The sequence below is a fragment of the Pelophylax lessonae genome (assembly GCF_965119305.1).
Source record: "Pelophylax lessonae genome assembly, chromosome: 6".
In the NCBI taxonomy this organism is placed as follows: Eukaryota; Metazoa; Chordata; class Amphibia; order Anura; family Ranidae; genus Pelophylax; species Pelophylax lessonae.
The window spans coordinates 34,877,055-34,892,766 of record NC_138773.1 but is presented as its reverse complement, the minus strand read 5'-3'; the positions used below and the strand labels follow the sequence as shown (position 1 = coordinate 34,892,766).

Genomic DNA, 15,712 nt, shown 5'->3' with positions numbered 1-15,712 from the left:
CTCTGTATGCAGCGCACCCTGAACTCTACACTATGTACAAAGCACACCCCTGAATTTTGCACTCTGCATGCAGCGCACCCTGAACTCTACACTATGTACAAAGCACACCCCTGAATTCTGCACTCTGCACTCTGTATGCAGCGCACCCTGAACTCTACACTATGTACAAAGCACACCCCTTAATTCTGCACTCTGTCTGCACTCTGTATGCAGCGCACCCTGGACTTTACACTATGTACAAAGCACACCCCTTAACTCTGCACTCTGTATGCAATGCACCCTGAACTCTACACTATGGACAAAGCACACCCCTGAACTCTGCACTCTGTATGCAGCGCACCCTGAACTCTTCACTATGTAGAAAGCACACCCCTTTATTCTGCACTCTATATGCAGTGCACCCTGGACTTTACACTATGTAGAAAGCACACCCCTGAACTCTGCACTCTGTATGCAGCGCACCCTGAACTCTACACTGTGTACAAAGCACACCCCTGAATTCTGCCCTCTGTATGCAGCGCACCCTGAACTCTACACTATGTACAAAGCACACCCCTGAACTCTGCATTCTGTATGCAATGCACCCTGAACTCTACACTATGTACAAAGCACACCCCTGAATTCTGCACTCTGCACTCTGTATGCAGCGCACCCTGAACTCTACACTATGTACAAAGCACACCCCTTAATTCTGCACTCTGTCTGCACTCTGTATGCAGCGCACCCTGGACTTTACACTATGTACAAAGCACACCCCTTAACTCTGCACTCTGTATGCAATGCACCCTGAACTCTACACTCTGGACAATGCACACCCCTGAACTCTGCACTCTGTATGCAGCGCACCCTGAACTCTTCACTATGTAGAAAGCACACCCCTTTATTCTGCACTCTATATGCAGTGCACCCTGGACTTTACACTATGTAGAAAGCACACCCCTGAACTCTGCACTCTGTATGCAATGCACCCTGAACTCTACACTATGTACAAAGCACACCCCTGAACTCTGCACTCTGTATGCAGCGCACCCTGAACTCTACACTATGTACAAAGCACACCCCTGAATTCTGCACTCTGTTTGTAACCCCCGCTGCCCCCACCCGAACTCTGCACTTGGTACCTAATGCACTCCTTGTATTTAGTGCTGTTTAAGATCCTCCCACTGTTAGTGAAATTTGACCACACCCACTTTTTTGATGAGATTTGGAAGGTGTGTGTGGGTGTGTGTGGGGGGGGAGGAGGGCCGTGGTTGAGTTCCTGCAATATTTTCTGAGAAAAAAAGCCCTGCACACACCCAACTGGGTCTGATACCTCCGTGTGTTACTGCATATGTAGAGCAGAGTTGGTGGGAACCCTAAAGCGCGAAAACTTACCTCCCCTCCAACTATGAATCAACTGTGAGCTCAACTGCCAGCACTAACCTCTTCCCCCTGGCTTCTGTCAAAGTACTGGGTCTTCAGCCATCTTGATTGGAGAACGCAGGATAGCGTAACTCCCATGCATGTGCGGGAGTTGATTCATCCCAGCACCTAGGAACTGTGATGAGAATGTACAATGAGCAGTGTATGCACAGCACAGTGTACATCCTAAAGAAGATTGCAAACCGGCAAGCTAATTTGTTTTATTGCAGAAGAGACATGCTCTAAAGATTTATTTGTCAGGTTCCTATAACCTGCAATTGACCTCCTTCCTAGCGGGTTTTGCATTCTCATAAACTTATATGGGAATACAAAACCTGTTTGAAGTGAACAAAGACCATTAACACTGCAAAGTGCAGTAACCCATAGCATACAAAACAAAGGATAGTTAGGTCAGTGTAAGCTGAATTCTGATTGGTCGGTATAGGTTACTGCAAATTGCCTACTGTTCTTTGCCTCTTTTAATGTGTCTGATGTGTGTTCTCTGGCTGTCTCCTTTTCAGGTATCAGATGCTGTACCAGGCCGGAGTGTTTATATCTCGATCGTCAGTTCGTTGCGTCACTATTAGACACATCTGGGTCCTTGCATGTCTCCAGGTAGGTAAACACATTTAAAAGAAAAGAGCCAGGCAGGTAGATCCAAACCCCATCACTAAAATCTATTATAAGCTGCAACACATCCAATGTCACCTCAAAAATTATCAATATTTTCAGATCTTCAGCATTAATTACCATTTCCCACCCAGGCCAATTCTGACATTTCTGTCCTACATGTAAAATGTATTTTTTATTTTTTTTTGAAAATTACTTGTAATCCCCATTTTTTAGCAGAGACCCTTAAAAATAAAATGATGGGTAATGCTATTTTTTAAGTCACACGGTATTTTTCGAAAGCAATTTTTTTTTTTTTTACATACACTTTAATTAATTTTTTTTGCACACAAACACTATATAATACCCAATTTTTTGTTAACATATAAAAGATGATGTTACACCAAGTAAATAGATACCTAACATGTCATGTTTTAAAATTGCGTACCCCTGTGGATTTGCGCCAGGGTACAGTAACTAAAAAAAATGACTATTAGCGATGGTTTAAAGGGTTTACAGGTTAGCAGTTTAGAGTTTCACTGGAGCTCCAGAGCTAAATTTATTGCTCCCACTCTGATGTTCGCGGTGATACCTCACATGTGTGGTGTGATCATCATTTACAAATGCGTACGGGACTTGCGTATGCATTTGCGTTTACACGTAAGCATGGAGGGAGTTCTAACTTTTTTTTTTTCCATTTATTTTATTCAAAACTTCTTCTTTCTTCCTTCTTCTTCTTCTTTCTTTTTCTTCTTTCTTTTTCTTCTTTCTTTTTCTTCTTCTTTATTTTTCTTCTTTTTCTTCTTCTTTATTTTTCTTCTTCTTCTTCTTTATTTTTCTTCTTCTTCTTTCTTTTTCTTCTTCTTCTTCTTCTTCTTTCTTTTTCTTCTTCTTCTTCTTCTTCTTTCTTTTTCTTCTTCTTCTTCTTCTTCTTTCTTCTTCTTTCTTTTTCTTCTTCTTCGTCTTCTTTCTTTTTCTTCTTCTTTCTTTTTCTTCTTCTTCTTTCTTCTTCTTTCTTCTTTCTTCTTTCTTCTTTCTTCTTTCTTCTTTCTTCTTTCTTCTTCTTTCTTCTTTCTTCTTTCTTCTTTCTTCTTCTTTTTCTTTCTTCTTCTTTTTCTTTCTTCTTCTTTTTCTTTCTTCTTCTTCTTTTTCTTTCTTCTTCTTCTTTTTCTTTCTTCTTCTTCTTTTTCTTTCTTCTTCTTCTTTTTCTTTCTTCTTCTTCTTTTTCTTTCTTCTTCTTCTTTTTCTTTCTTCTTCTTCTTTTTCTTTCTTCTTCTTCTTTTTCTTTCTTCTTCTTTTTCTTTCTTCTTCTTTTTCTTTCTTCTTCTTTTTCTTTCTTCTTCTTTTTCTTTCTTCTTCTTCTTCTTTCTTTTTCTTCTTCTTCTTTCTTTTTCTTCTTCTTCTTTCTTTTTCTTCTTCCTCCTTTTTTTTTTTTTTTCTTTTAACACGGTCTACCTTTTTACTTTTTATTGCTTTGACAAAGGATGAACAACATCCCTTGTGAAATCATGGGCCGTGACAGGTCCTCTTTATGGAGAGATCTGGGGGTCTCTGGGCTCCAATGCATCTGATCAGACACAGATTGGTCTGATCAGCTGCTTCTCTGGCCGGTAAAGGGCAGGTAAACCAAGAGCCAAAACCGGAAGTGATGACATCCTCGCCGCTTCCGGTTTCCCAGGTCACAGAGAGGGAGCAACAATGTCAGTTCCCCTCTTTCTGTGTAGCGACGCCACCGGTCACATCTCTCCCGAGCTTCGCAAACGGACAGCAGAGCCTGGAAAAGGCGGCGGTGGGAAGGGGGGGCCCCTTCCACCGCCCGCAGAAGTGATCAAGTGGCTATTCAGCCACTCAAATCATTTCTGCTTAGAAGGGAATTGAATAAAAGAAACTGGTTTAAATTACTCCAAACCACCCAATCCGTTCTACATAGAAAATCAAGGACTCACTGGAATATAAAAATACATTTTATTGAAAAAATCTAAAGTAGAAAAAAATCTAAAATTCTAATAGTTACAAAATACCAAAAATAACCCTATAGGTTGTGTTTTTTCTTTTTTGGTACCTTGTATGTTTTAATATCATGCGAGAACCCCTATAGGGTTATTTTTGGGATTTTGTAACAATTTTAATTTTTGATTTTTTTTCTACTTTTGATTTTTTCAATAAAATGTATTCTATTCCAATGAGTCCTTGATTTTCTATGTAGTACGGATTGGGTGGTTTGGAGTAATTTAAACCAGTTTCTTTTATTCAGTTTTTCCTTTCTGTACCAATTTACTGGTATACCCCACCCCCTTTCCTTGATTTTTGGCCCTAAAGTTGCTTTATTATTTGTTTTCACATATTGTTGTAAGTGATTTTTTTTTTTCTTTTTGAGATTTGTGTCTTAGAGAGGGCCCATTGTTGAGTTTTCAATTAGAAGGGAATTGCCAGCTGAAAATTTTCATACCAGGATGATGCCTGCAGGTGCAGGCATTATCCTGGTATAACCACTTTAACCCGAGGATGTCATATGATGTCATACAGGCAGGAAGTAGTTAAAATAATCCCCGGTGATCCTGCCATAATGATCCTGCATGCATATTGTCAGCTTTGGTCTTTTTTTTTTGGAAGCCAATAACCTTTTTCTATGTCTGTCTTCTTCAGTTTGGTCTGGCCACCTTCCTCCTGATCGGAGTGTACTACCTCTTCCTCACCAAGTTCACACTGTACGGAATTTGTGCCATTATAACATTTGAGGGGCTTCTGGGGGGCGCTGCATACGTCAACACCTTCAACAACATTGCAATAGAGGTAAGTTCCCATGTGCTTGTCCTACATCAGCAGCGGCTCTCTTCAGCCGCCAGTCAAATCCCAACTCTTATTGTTTTTTTTATTTATCCATGAAAGCCATCATCGGGTTGCTCTGGGTAATAACCCTTTGTATACACAGTTGACCAGAGTCCATTTTTTAATGGCTTCTGGTCACATAATCTATGGTGACCAATGATGAAAGGATGATTCCTTTTAAAGTAATCTTAAAGGCAAGTTTTTCTTTTTTTTTTTAGTTTGTAGACGCTATAATTTTTGTGCGAACTAATAAATATACTTTATTGGTATTTTTTTTTTTACCGAAAATATGTAGCAGAATACAAATTGACCTAAATTGATGAGAATTTTTTTTTTTCTGGCTGTGTTTTTATAGCAGAAAGTAAAAAAAAAAAAAAAAATATATATATATATATATACCTGTCTCCAGGTAGGTAAACACATTTAAAAGAAAAGAGCCAGGCAGGTAAATCCAAACCCCATCACTAAAATCTATTATAAGCTGCAACACATCCAATGTCACCTCAAAAATTATCAATATTTTCAGATCTTCAGCGTTAATTACCATTTCCCACCCAGGCCAATTCTGACATTTCTCTCCTACATGTAAAACTCAGTATTTTTTTTTTTAGAAAATTGCCTGTAACCCCCAAACATTATATTTTTTTTAGCAGATACCCTTAATAATAAAATGATGGGTAATGCTATTTTTTATGTCACACGGTATTTGCGCAGCGGTTTTTCGAAAGCAATTTTTTTTTTTTTTAAATACACTTTAATTAATTTTTTCGCATACAAACACTATATAATAGAGTATTTTAAAACAGCGCTATCAGGCGTGTTAAAATGCAAATTCATAATGTAATAAAGTGCACTAGTGATAAATATTTTTTTTATCACTAGTGCACTTTATTACATTATGAATTTGCATTTTAACACGCCTGATAGCGCTGTTTTATAATACTCTATTGATCTCTTGGTTTTTACCTAAGTGAGCAGCAGCTCACATATGTATAATATTTTTTTTTTTTTTTTTTTCAGAATTGAAACTTTCTTTTTCAATTCAATTTTCAATTTTTTTTTGTTTAAAGCCCAAAAATTATAAACTGCAGAGGTGATCAGATACCACCAAAAGAAAGCTCTATTTGTGGGAAAAAAAGGACATCAATTTCATTTTGGTACATCATCGCACGACCGTGCAATTTTTAAAGTAACGCAGTGCCGTATCGCAAAAAATGGCCTGGTCATTAGGGGGTAAAACCTTCCGGGCCTTCAGTGATTAGCCACTTGCCTACAGGGCACTTTCACCCCCTTTCTGTCCAGGCCAATTTCCAGCTTTCAGCGCTGTCACACTTTAAATAATTACTCACACTGTACCCATATGAAATTTTTATCATTTTTTGAGACCAAGCTTTTTTTTTGGTGGTATTTAATCACCGCTGGGTTTTTTTTTTTTTTTTTTTTTTTTTTATTGTTTTGCTAAAGAAATGAAAAAAAGACCAAAAATTTTGAAAAACAAACCCCTTCTCTTCATTTCTGTTATACAATTTAGCCAATAAGTGATTTTTCTTCTTCTCTGATGAGGCTCATCAGTGCAAATGTGTGCTGTCACAGGATAGCCAGTTACCAGCTTTCCTTTCCTCGCACAGTGACAGCACTGAGGAAAGGAAATGCCCATAACTGGCATTTGTTGACACGGGATCAGCTGCGATATGGTGCTATGGATCCCTCCCCATTATGGGCTTTATTCATGAGCCGAGTTTTGTGAGGTCTTTGTGGGAGATTTGTGTCGCTCACCAATGTGCAGAGATATATGGATGGAGTCATGGCCAGGGCCGGATTACGAGCATCATGGGCTTGGTGCTGAGGATTTTGAAGGGCCTTAAGGGCCGTGCCTTGGCATGCACCCAGAGGTGGAAGGGTGCAGCCATGCATGCCTAAATTAACATGGTCTCTGAAGCCCATAAACACATCCATGCATCGGCAACTGTCCCTCCTTGTCCGACCTTCGTGCTGTGTGGGGAGGTTCTGAGGGAGCTGCCTGGGGAAGCGAGCATAGAAGCCAGACTTCTGTGTTTACAAGTGACAGAAGAGCGGTAACAGTGAATATGGCCAACCCGGGGCCTATATAAAGGTAGGGGCCTGGAGCTGCAGCTCCAATAGCCCCTACGTTAATCTGGCCCTGGTCATGGCTACAGAGCTTCTCTATTCTCACATTGAGCAATGGATATGCTCCACAATTAGGACAGCTGATGCTGAGCTGTGCAATTTCTTTCCTTGGGGAGAGGCAACTGGTGGGGGCGTCCTTGGATACATCGTCCTTCCCTTATTGGGCGCTTCGCAGGGCGTCCATAGTAACAGACGAGCAGCTTAAAGCAGTTGTAAAGTCTCGAGGTTTTTCACCCTAATACATTCTATGCATTAAAGCAGTTGTATCCCCAAAAAAAAACCAAAAACAAACAAACCCTGTAGGACAATGGCATTATGTGCTAGTGAGCATCGCATACTAGCACATTATGCAATACTTACCTTAGAACCAAGCCCCGACACAGTCGCCCGGACACCGCTGAGGCAGCTGACATCTTCCCTTGGCGTCTCTTCCGGGTTCGGCGGCTCTGGCGCTGTGAGTGGCTGGAGCCACGATGATGTCACTCCTGCGCATGCGCACGGGAGTTCACTTTCCAGCAAGGAGCTCTGAAGGTCCGGCGTATCTTGCATCAGCGGCTGCATGCAGGGTGAATATCTCCTAAACCGTGCCGGTTTAGGAGATATTAATTTTACCTGCAGGTGAGCCTTATTATAGGCTTACCTGTAGGTAAAAGTAAAAAAGTGGAGTATACTACCACTTTAAGGGGAAAAACCACCTTGGTTGAAGCTCTCCCCCTGACCCTATGTTATTCTTACCTAAACCCGAACGTTCCAGTGAAGAGCACGAGCCTAGCAGCTCCAGCCGTTGTCTCGGATCCTCGTTGGATAGATTGATAGCCATTGACTCCTGCTGCTGTCAATCAAATCCATTGACACGGGAGCGGGGGGCGGGACCGAGTCCTGCTGTCTGTGTCAACGGACGCAGAAGCAGGACTTGTGAGCGCGCCCGCACGGGTGCCCCCATTGAAAGTGGCCCTCCGTGGGGGCACCCAATGAAGAGGAGGAGCCAGGAGTGCCGCTGGGGCACCCCAGAAAAGGAGGATTGCGGCTGCTCTGTGCTAAACCCTTGCACAGAGCAGGTAAGTATATAACATGTTTGTTATTTAAAAAAAAAAAACGAACCTTTACAACCAATTTAAGCACAGAGCCCCGCCTCTTAACATGATGCGCGTTGAGCAGGATGTGATTCCGGCGGCCAGGTCTGTGTCTGTACTGCTGGTGTCCGTCCCAAATCCTGGATGCTAAGCTTAGGAACATGGAGAGTGGAGATAGCGTGCATTCCAATTACTGGACGCACGCTTCGAAATACAGCGAGGTTGATTTTGAATTAAAAAGGCACAGGGGGACTCAAATAGCTAAGGCTCCATTCACACCTGTATTGTTTTAAGGCGTTTTTTGCAGGTGTTTGGAGGCAGGCATTGACATTTGACCAAAAACGCTGGTAATCTGCCAAAAAAAAGAAGCTCATGTACTTTTTTAAGCTTTAGGCGTTTTGCTTCGGGCGACAAAACGCTCAGATGTGAACAGGGGCCATTGAAATGAATGAGATTTTGCTTGTTGGGAATTTTGGAACTTTAGAGATGAGCGTTTTACGTAGAGCTTTCTTTTGGTGGTATTTGATCACCTCTGTGATTTTTATTTTTTTTATTTTTTACTCTATAAACCCAAAAAGAGCAACAATTCTAAAAAAAAAAAAAAAAAAAAAAAGCAATATTTTTCACTTTCTGCTATATAACATTCCCCAAAAAATGTAAAAATCAAAATGTTTTAATATTTTAGGCCAATTTGTTTTCTGCTACATATTTTTGGTAATAACGAATTGCAATAAGCGTATTTTTATTGGTTAGCGCAAAAGTTATCGCGTCTACTAACTACGGGAAAGATTTGTCATTTTTATTGTGGTTTTTTTTTTTTTTTTTTTTTTTACTAGTAATGGTGGCGATCTGCGATTTTTTTTTTTTTGCAGGACTGCAACATTGCGGCGGACAGATCGAACCCTTAACTGACACTTTTGGGGGGGACCAGTGACATTACTACAGTAATCAGTGCTAAAAGTATGCGCTGTTACTGTAATAATGACACTGGCAGGGAAGGGGTTAACACAGTAAGTGATCAAGGGGTTAAATGTGTACCTAGGGGCGTGTTTCTAACTGTGGGGGGGTGTGGCTTGTGAAATGATCATAGAGACCTGTGATCCTATATAGAAGGATCACAGGCGCTCTGTGATTATTTCAGAGAGAACAACGGTCTGCTGTGTTTACAACAGCAGACCATTCTTGTCTCTCAGCAGGGAGCGATCACAGGTGTCAGGCGGCAATTGGAGCTGCTGGTTCCGTGCATCGGAGTCCCCACTGACGAGTGGGTGCGGGAGCGCGCTGGCGGCGGCGCGCGCTGGCCCCCTAGCTGCAGGCGCGCGACCGATGTATACCTTCGTCGGTTTGCGCAGGAGGTCTGCCCTGCCACAGTATAACTGCGGCGGGCAGTCCGGAAGCGGTTAAGCACGGTTAGTGTGAAGCGCGTCAGCAGTCTTTGATTCGTACCTCTGTATGCTGTGGTATTTTCATCCTCTTTTCAATAAATATTTGCATTGGAGTGCGGCTGTTCAGACATGCTTTATGTTCTATTAAAATGTAGGCAGGTAAGTAATCCTTCCCTAGTTTTGCATAGAGAAGAGTTAAAACCATGATTTTGTTGTGAGGGTAAATCTCTTTAAAGTGAGAGGAAATTCATTCTTAAAGCCTAACTCCTAAAAATGTGGGCTCTGCCTGCACGGCAAGAGTTAACTGCTTAGTTCATTTAAGGGAGCGTAAAAAGCTTTTTTACTTACCAGATCCTCTGCTTCCCGACTAACAACACTCCCCTACGCTCCGGTGATAGACTCTGCATCCATCTTGATTACATCAGGACCCAGGGCCGGCCCTACCATGGGTCCCGCTGGGCCCATTGGTCCCAAGCAGCACTTGGAGAGGGGCAGCAAATTGACTCCCAAGATTCTTCCCAGCAGTTTTGTGTGTCATCAGTTTGCGGTGTGTTATGGGTGGCATTTCCTCATCTCATACTGCCGTCCGTAGTGCAAACTGATGAGTATGAGGAGGTGAAGCATCTCCTCCGGGGAACGCCCCTCACGTGATCGTGGTGTGCGCAATGACGTCAGACATCAACGCACTCCATCTCACACAGGGCAAGCTGCATCTTCTAAGGCGGTGGAAGACACAGGAGTGACAGGAGGACTGAGGACAGGCAGCGGGTGTTTGGTGGACCCGTCTGGTGGTGAGCTATGGAAGAAGATAACACTATAAAATATTTTCTAAATTTGATATTTATAGAAAATAATGGATATGGGGGGTCTTTTGTTGGGTGTGATTTTTTTTTTTTTTGGGGGGGGGGGGGGGGGCAGCATTTTAATGTTGGGCCAGCCCTGTCAGGACCTTAGGCCACTGGAGCATGGGGGAGAAGACACTGTAGGGACCAGCTGTAATGGATGTATTAGTGAAGAGGCTGAGGAAACATTCCTCACTGTCTTGTGGGATATGAGGAAGGACTGTCCCTAAATTTGGCCTGGCACTGCCACAAACATGGCAGTTATTTCTGTTATGTTTGTTTGCATTGAATATCATCCACTCAAACCACAGATTAGTGTCAGAGAACCCGGTTTCAGCTGCCATTGTCTCTTCAAAGGTTGGGTTTGCCATTGCTATCATATCTTTTATAGTAGTGGTGAAAGGTTTAAGGGGATTTGATATTGGTTTTGATGCGTCATACATGTCTTTCAGGTAAAATTTTTCTATAGGTACACCCTTCGATGGGTACCTGCCTAACCTATAAAGAACTGCATCACCAGGGCTGGGATTCTCGATGTTTAACCACTTAAGCCCCGGGGGGTATTTTGCGATTCGGCACTGCGTGACTTTAACGAACAATTGCGCGGTCGTGCGACGCTGTACCTAAACGAATTTGACGTCCTTTTTTTCCCACAAACAGAGCTTTCTTTTGGTGGTATTTGATCACCTGTGCGATTTTTTGATCACGCGCTATAAACAAAAAAAGAGCGTAAATTTTGCAAAAATAACCATATTTTTCACATTTTTTTTTATATGAAATTCCCCCCCCAAAAAAATGTAAAAATCAAAATTTTTTAACATTTTCGGCCAATTTGTTTTCTGCTACATATGTTTGGTAAAAAAAAAATCGCAAAAAGCGTATTTTGATTGGTTTGCGCAAAAGTTAACGCGTTGACTAACAAAGGGAAAGATTTTTGTCATTTTTGCTGTTTTTTTTTTTAACGCGTAATGGCGGCGATCTGCGTTTTTTTTTTTTTTGCGGTACTGCGACATTGCGGCGGACAGATCGGACCCTTGACTGACATTTTTGACACTTTTGGGGTTACCAGTGACATTTCTACAGTAATCAGTGCTATACATATGCACTGTTACTGTAAAATGACACTGGCGGTGAAGGGGTTAACTTTATTTGAGAGGGAGGGGCTGTGTGTGTCCCTAGGGGCGTGATTCTAACTGTGATTGGCTGTGGCTTGAGCTGTAGGAACAATGATCAACGGTCCTACGTTGTAGAACCGTATGATCATTGTTTCTACACAGGGGAGAATGACAAGTGGCTTGTTTACATCAGCCGCCTGCCTTTCTCCCTCTCCACCGACGATCGCCGAGTGACCAGCGGACATTGGGTCCGCCGGTCACACGCGCGGGGGGCCCGTGACCGCGCGGGAGCGCGCTTCCGGCGGCGCGCGCTCGCTCCCCAGAGCCTCACAGGCTAGTGACGTATATATACGTCACTTTGCCTGTGAGGGGCTGACCGCCGCAGTATATGTACTTGCGGCGGTCGGCAAGTGGTTAAGACAGGTCTTTCTCCATCATTACTGCACCCTGACTTCCAGATGGTCATACGCTTAAGGAGAGGCTTCCCCACAAGATCTTTCCTATTCATGGCACTCTGTGGTTCACACCCCCAGTCTCCTCGGGTACTCCATCCCACTGATCCCCAATGGGCACAGTTCTGTCCCCAATATCCATCCGTTATACACATGTATATCTGATCCGAGTAGCTTGGCTTCATGCAAGCCCGCAGTGGCCAACCTGATTTATACCTGTTGCAATATTCGGATATTGGGGACAGAACTGTGCAGAACAGTATAACAGCACAGAGGATCAGGTAAATAAATCTACTTTTCCATGCCCCCCAGATCTAAATGAGCAGTTAACTCTTGCAGTGCAGGCACAGCCCCACCGAAAGGGAGAAATCTTACGTTTTCTTTAATTGTCATCAGAAGTGAGGTCCTCACTGGAAGATGGTTTGATGGTGACTCATTTTATACACTTTGCTAAATGTTTTTACACTTTTATTGTTATTTAATGACATTTGATTTCACATTGTCCCACAGAGTAAACCAGAAGACAAAGAGTTTGCCATGGCGGCTGCCTGCGTGTCGGACACTCTGGGAATATCCATCTCTGGAGCCGTGGCCCTCCCAGTTCATAAATACTTCTGTGGAATGCAGTGATATCATCTGATTTGCTGCAAAGGATTCTGGGTAGAAAAGCACCATTTTCTGAGATCGGCCATTTGGGCTGATTATAAAGAGGAGGGCGAGCCTAGCTATAAAAACTTCTCTCCTGCCCAATGTCGGCCAACACAGAAATTCCAAATTAAAGTCACGCCTTGAAGCAGCAATGGATGGGCTTACATTCGTTTTATCCCTATAAGTGTTAAGAGTTGTAAGTCCCAGAATGCCTTGCTAGCTAGCGGCTGGGTGACTACGCTGCGTTCTGTTTTATTGCAGGAGTAAAGTGGCCTGTGCTAAGGTATTCTTATTCTCTATGACACCCATACAGGGCGGGTAATTAAAGGGTATTTAAATTTCCTAAAGATTAATTTATTTTTTTACTTCCGCATTGGCATGTTGAATTTACCATCGAAACCTTTTTTATTTATTTGATAAGTTTAAAAAAAAAAAAAAATACCTGCCTACTTTTACCCATTTTCCCTTGCCATTTTTTCCTCCCCTTCTGCCCCCAGCCCCCCTACTTTTACCCTTTTTCCCTTGCCCTTTTTTCCTCCCTCTCTGCCCCCAGCCCCCCTACTTTTACCCATTTTCCCTTGCTCTTTTTTCCTCCCCTTCTGCCCCCAGCCCCCCTACTTTTACCCATTTTCCCTTGCTCTTTTTTCCTCCCCTTCTGCCCCCAGTCCCCCCTACTTTTACCCATTTTCCCTTGCCCTTTTTTCCTCCCCTTCTGCCCCCAGCCCCCCTACTTTTACCTATTTTCCCTTGCTCTTTTTTCCTCCCCTTCTGCCCCCAGCCCCCCTACTTTTACCCATTTTCCCTTGCCCTTTTTTCCTCCCCTTCTGCCCCAGTCCCCTCTCCTTTTACCCATTTTCCCTTGCTCTTTTTTCCTCCCCTTCTGCCCCCAGCCCCCCTACTTTTACCTATTTTCCCTTGCTCTTTTTTCCTCCCCTTCTGCCCCCAGCCCCCCTACTTTTACCCATTTTCCCTTGCTCTTTTTTCCTCCCCTTCTGCCCCCAGTCCCCCCTACTTTTACCCATTTTCCCTTGCTCTTTTTTCCTCCCCTTCTGCCCCCAGCCCCCCTACTTTTACCCATTTTCCCTTGCTCTTTTTTCCTCCCCTTCTTCCCCCAGTCCCCCCTACTTTTACCGATTTTTTTTTTTTTTTTTCCCCTTGCTCTTTTTTCCTCCCCTTCTGCCCCCAGCCCCCCTACTTTTACCCATTTTCCCTTGCCCTTTTTTCCTCCCTTTCTGCCCCCAGCCCCCCTACTTTTACACATTTTCCCTTGCCCTTTTTTCCTCCCCTTCTGCCCCAGCCCCCTACTTTTACCCATTTTCCCTTGCCCTTTTTTCCTCCCCTTCTGCCCCCTGCCCCCCTACTTTTACCCATTTTTTCCCTTGCTCTTTTTTCCTCCTCGTCTGCCCCCAGTCCCCCCTACTTTTACCCATTTTTCCTTGCCCTTTTTTCCTCCCCTTCTGCTCCCCCAACCCCCGGCTTCTCACCGGCTTCTTCCCTACCCTTTCCTCCCAAACCAAAATCACCGGACCTATACACTCCGGTCCAGAGGAAAGTTTTTGCCACCCATCACACTACTGTTTGATCTCCTCAGGGGCATAACCCTCTTGGCCACATCCAGTCTCCACAAGGTTGGCGTGCCATAACCAGAAGAGCGCTGTTCAGTACTGACCTTGTTCTTCTTTCCCATGTTCACCTACCCTGAGTTTAGTCACTTTACTATCTGTAAGTAACACTCTGCTTTTATTGTTCTTTTTACAAATCTTACGTGCAGGACTTCATTCATGTTGTGCAATGTCACACTTTTGGTATAATACCTTTTTAAATTAATTATTTATTAGTTGATCCTGCCAGAGCTCCAGTGAGCTGCTGACTTCCTGTACTCCATGCCCTGTGCTGACTGTTATCAGTGTTATCACTTCCCTTTTGTTTACTACAGAAACCCTCTCCCCTGTGGTATGGGGTGTGTTTTGTAGTAATGTTTTAGGGTGACAACGCCTTCCTCCTTAGACACAGCAGGGTACAGCCTCTTCCACAGGATACTCCAGATTGAGCTTTTACTTTTTCATCTTTTTTTTTTTTTATGTATTTTTATGCATACACATTCGTGCAATTTTGCGCAAATGCGTGGAAACATATTCTCATGTTCTATTTTGTGCATTATGAAAATGGCCATTTGTGCACATCTGTACGCATTTGCGCGCATGAGGCGTAAATTACTGCCAAAAAATGCAGATTTCTCTATCGTTCATTGACGCAGTTCCTGATGCATATCAGTAGGGTTATACTGCCCCCTACAGGAGTAGGACACTTTTCTTTCTTTTTTTTTTTATTGAAGAATGCAGAAAGCTGTACTGAGCTTTTTTAAGCAGCAGTGTGCAAGAGGCCTAAGTAAAGGCCCGTACACATGATAAGAAAATCTGAAGGGAAATTTCGTCCGACGACTGATCTGCCGATTTTCGGATTGTTAGTATGGTGGTTTCGACAGCCGACTCCGACTTTTCGGCTGACAAAATCCTGATCTGCAGGCTATAAAATTTTTGTCGTCCGTCAAAACAACATCCGATTTTCGTCTCATTACAGATTTCGACGGAAAAAAATCTTAAGAGCAAGACTAGGCATGCTCAGAGATGAAAGAACACATACAAAGCATTCCAACACATGACATCACTTCTAAAGTAGAATTCTGTCGTACAGGAAAATTCGTATGAAAATAACCTCTTCACTTTCCACATCAGACTAGCATGCCACAAAAAACAGATGACAGATCATTCGATAATCTGATCCTGTGTACGGGGCTTAAGTGTTGTCACCTTTATGCCCCTTTCACACGGGCTTTCTAATTCGATCCGCCTGTTAGTTTTTTAAGCGGATCGGATGCTCCATGCACCCCTATGGAGCGGCGGATGTCAGCGGAGACATCTCTGCTGATACCCGCTGCTATCCGATCCGATCCTATCAGTGAAATCCAGACGCATGGAAACCCTATTTTCCATCCGTTTGGAGGATCGCATCGGATGAGAACGCTCAGGCAGTTCGTTCTCATCTGATCTCCGCATAGAGGAGAGCGGGGATCTGACAGCTCCATCTCCGCACACAGTGTGGAGACAGAGCTGTCATCCACCTGCTCAGCGGGGATCGCAGATCGATCCCCCGCTGAGCAGAACGGACTCCGTCGGGCACACCTCCCGTGTAAAAGGAGCCTTTGGATGG

At 43.3% G+C, this 15,712-nt stretch overlaps 1 protein-coding gene across 1 annotated transcript in view; it reads left to right on the top strand.

Annotated features, from left to right (window-relative positions):
- CLN3 (CLN3 lysosomal/endosomal transmembrane protein, battenin) overlaps window positions 1-12,630 on the top strand; it is a 44,269-nt gene extending 31,639 nt beyond the window's left edge. Inside the window, exons 13-15 of the mRNA XM_082261156.1 lie at window positions 1,923-2,016; window positions 4,657-4,803; window positions 12,365-12,630. Of these exons, the coding sequence (XP_082117282.1) occupies window positions 1,923-2,016; window positions 4,657-4,803; window positions 12,365-12,484 (361 nt within the window). The 3' untranslated portion in view covers window positions 12,485-12,630. The remainder of the gene's footprint in view (window positions 1-1,922; window positions 2,017-4,656; window positions 4,804-12,364) is intronic.
- Window positions 12,631-15,712: the final 3,082 nt, after the last annotated feature.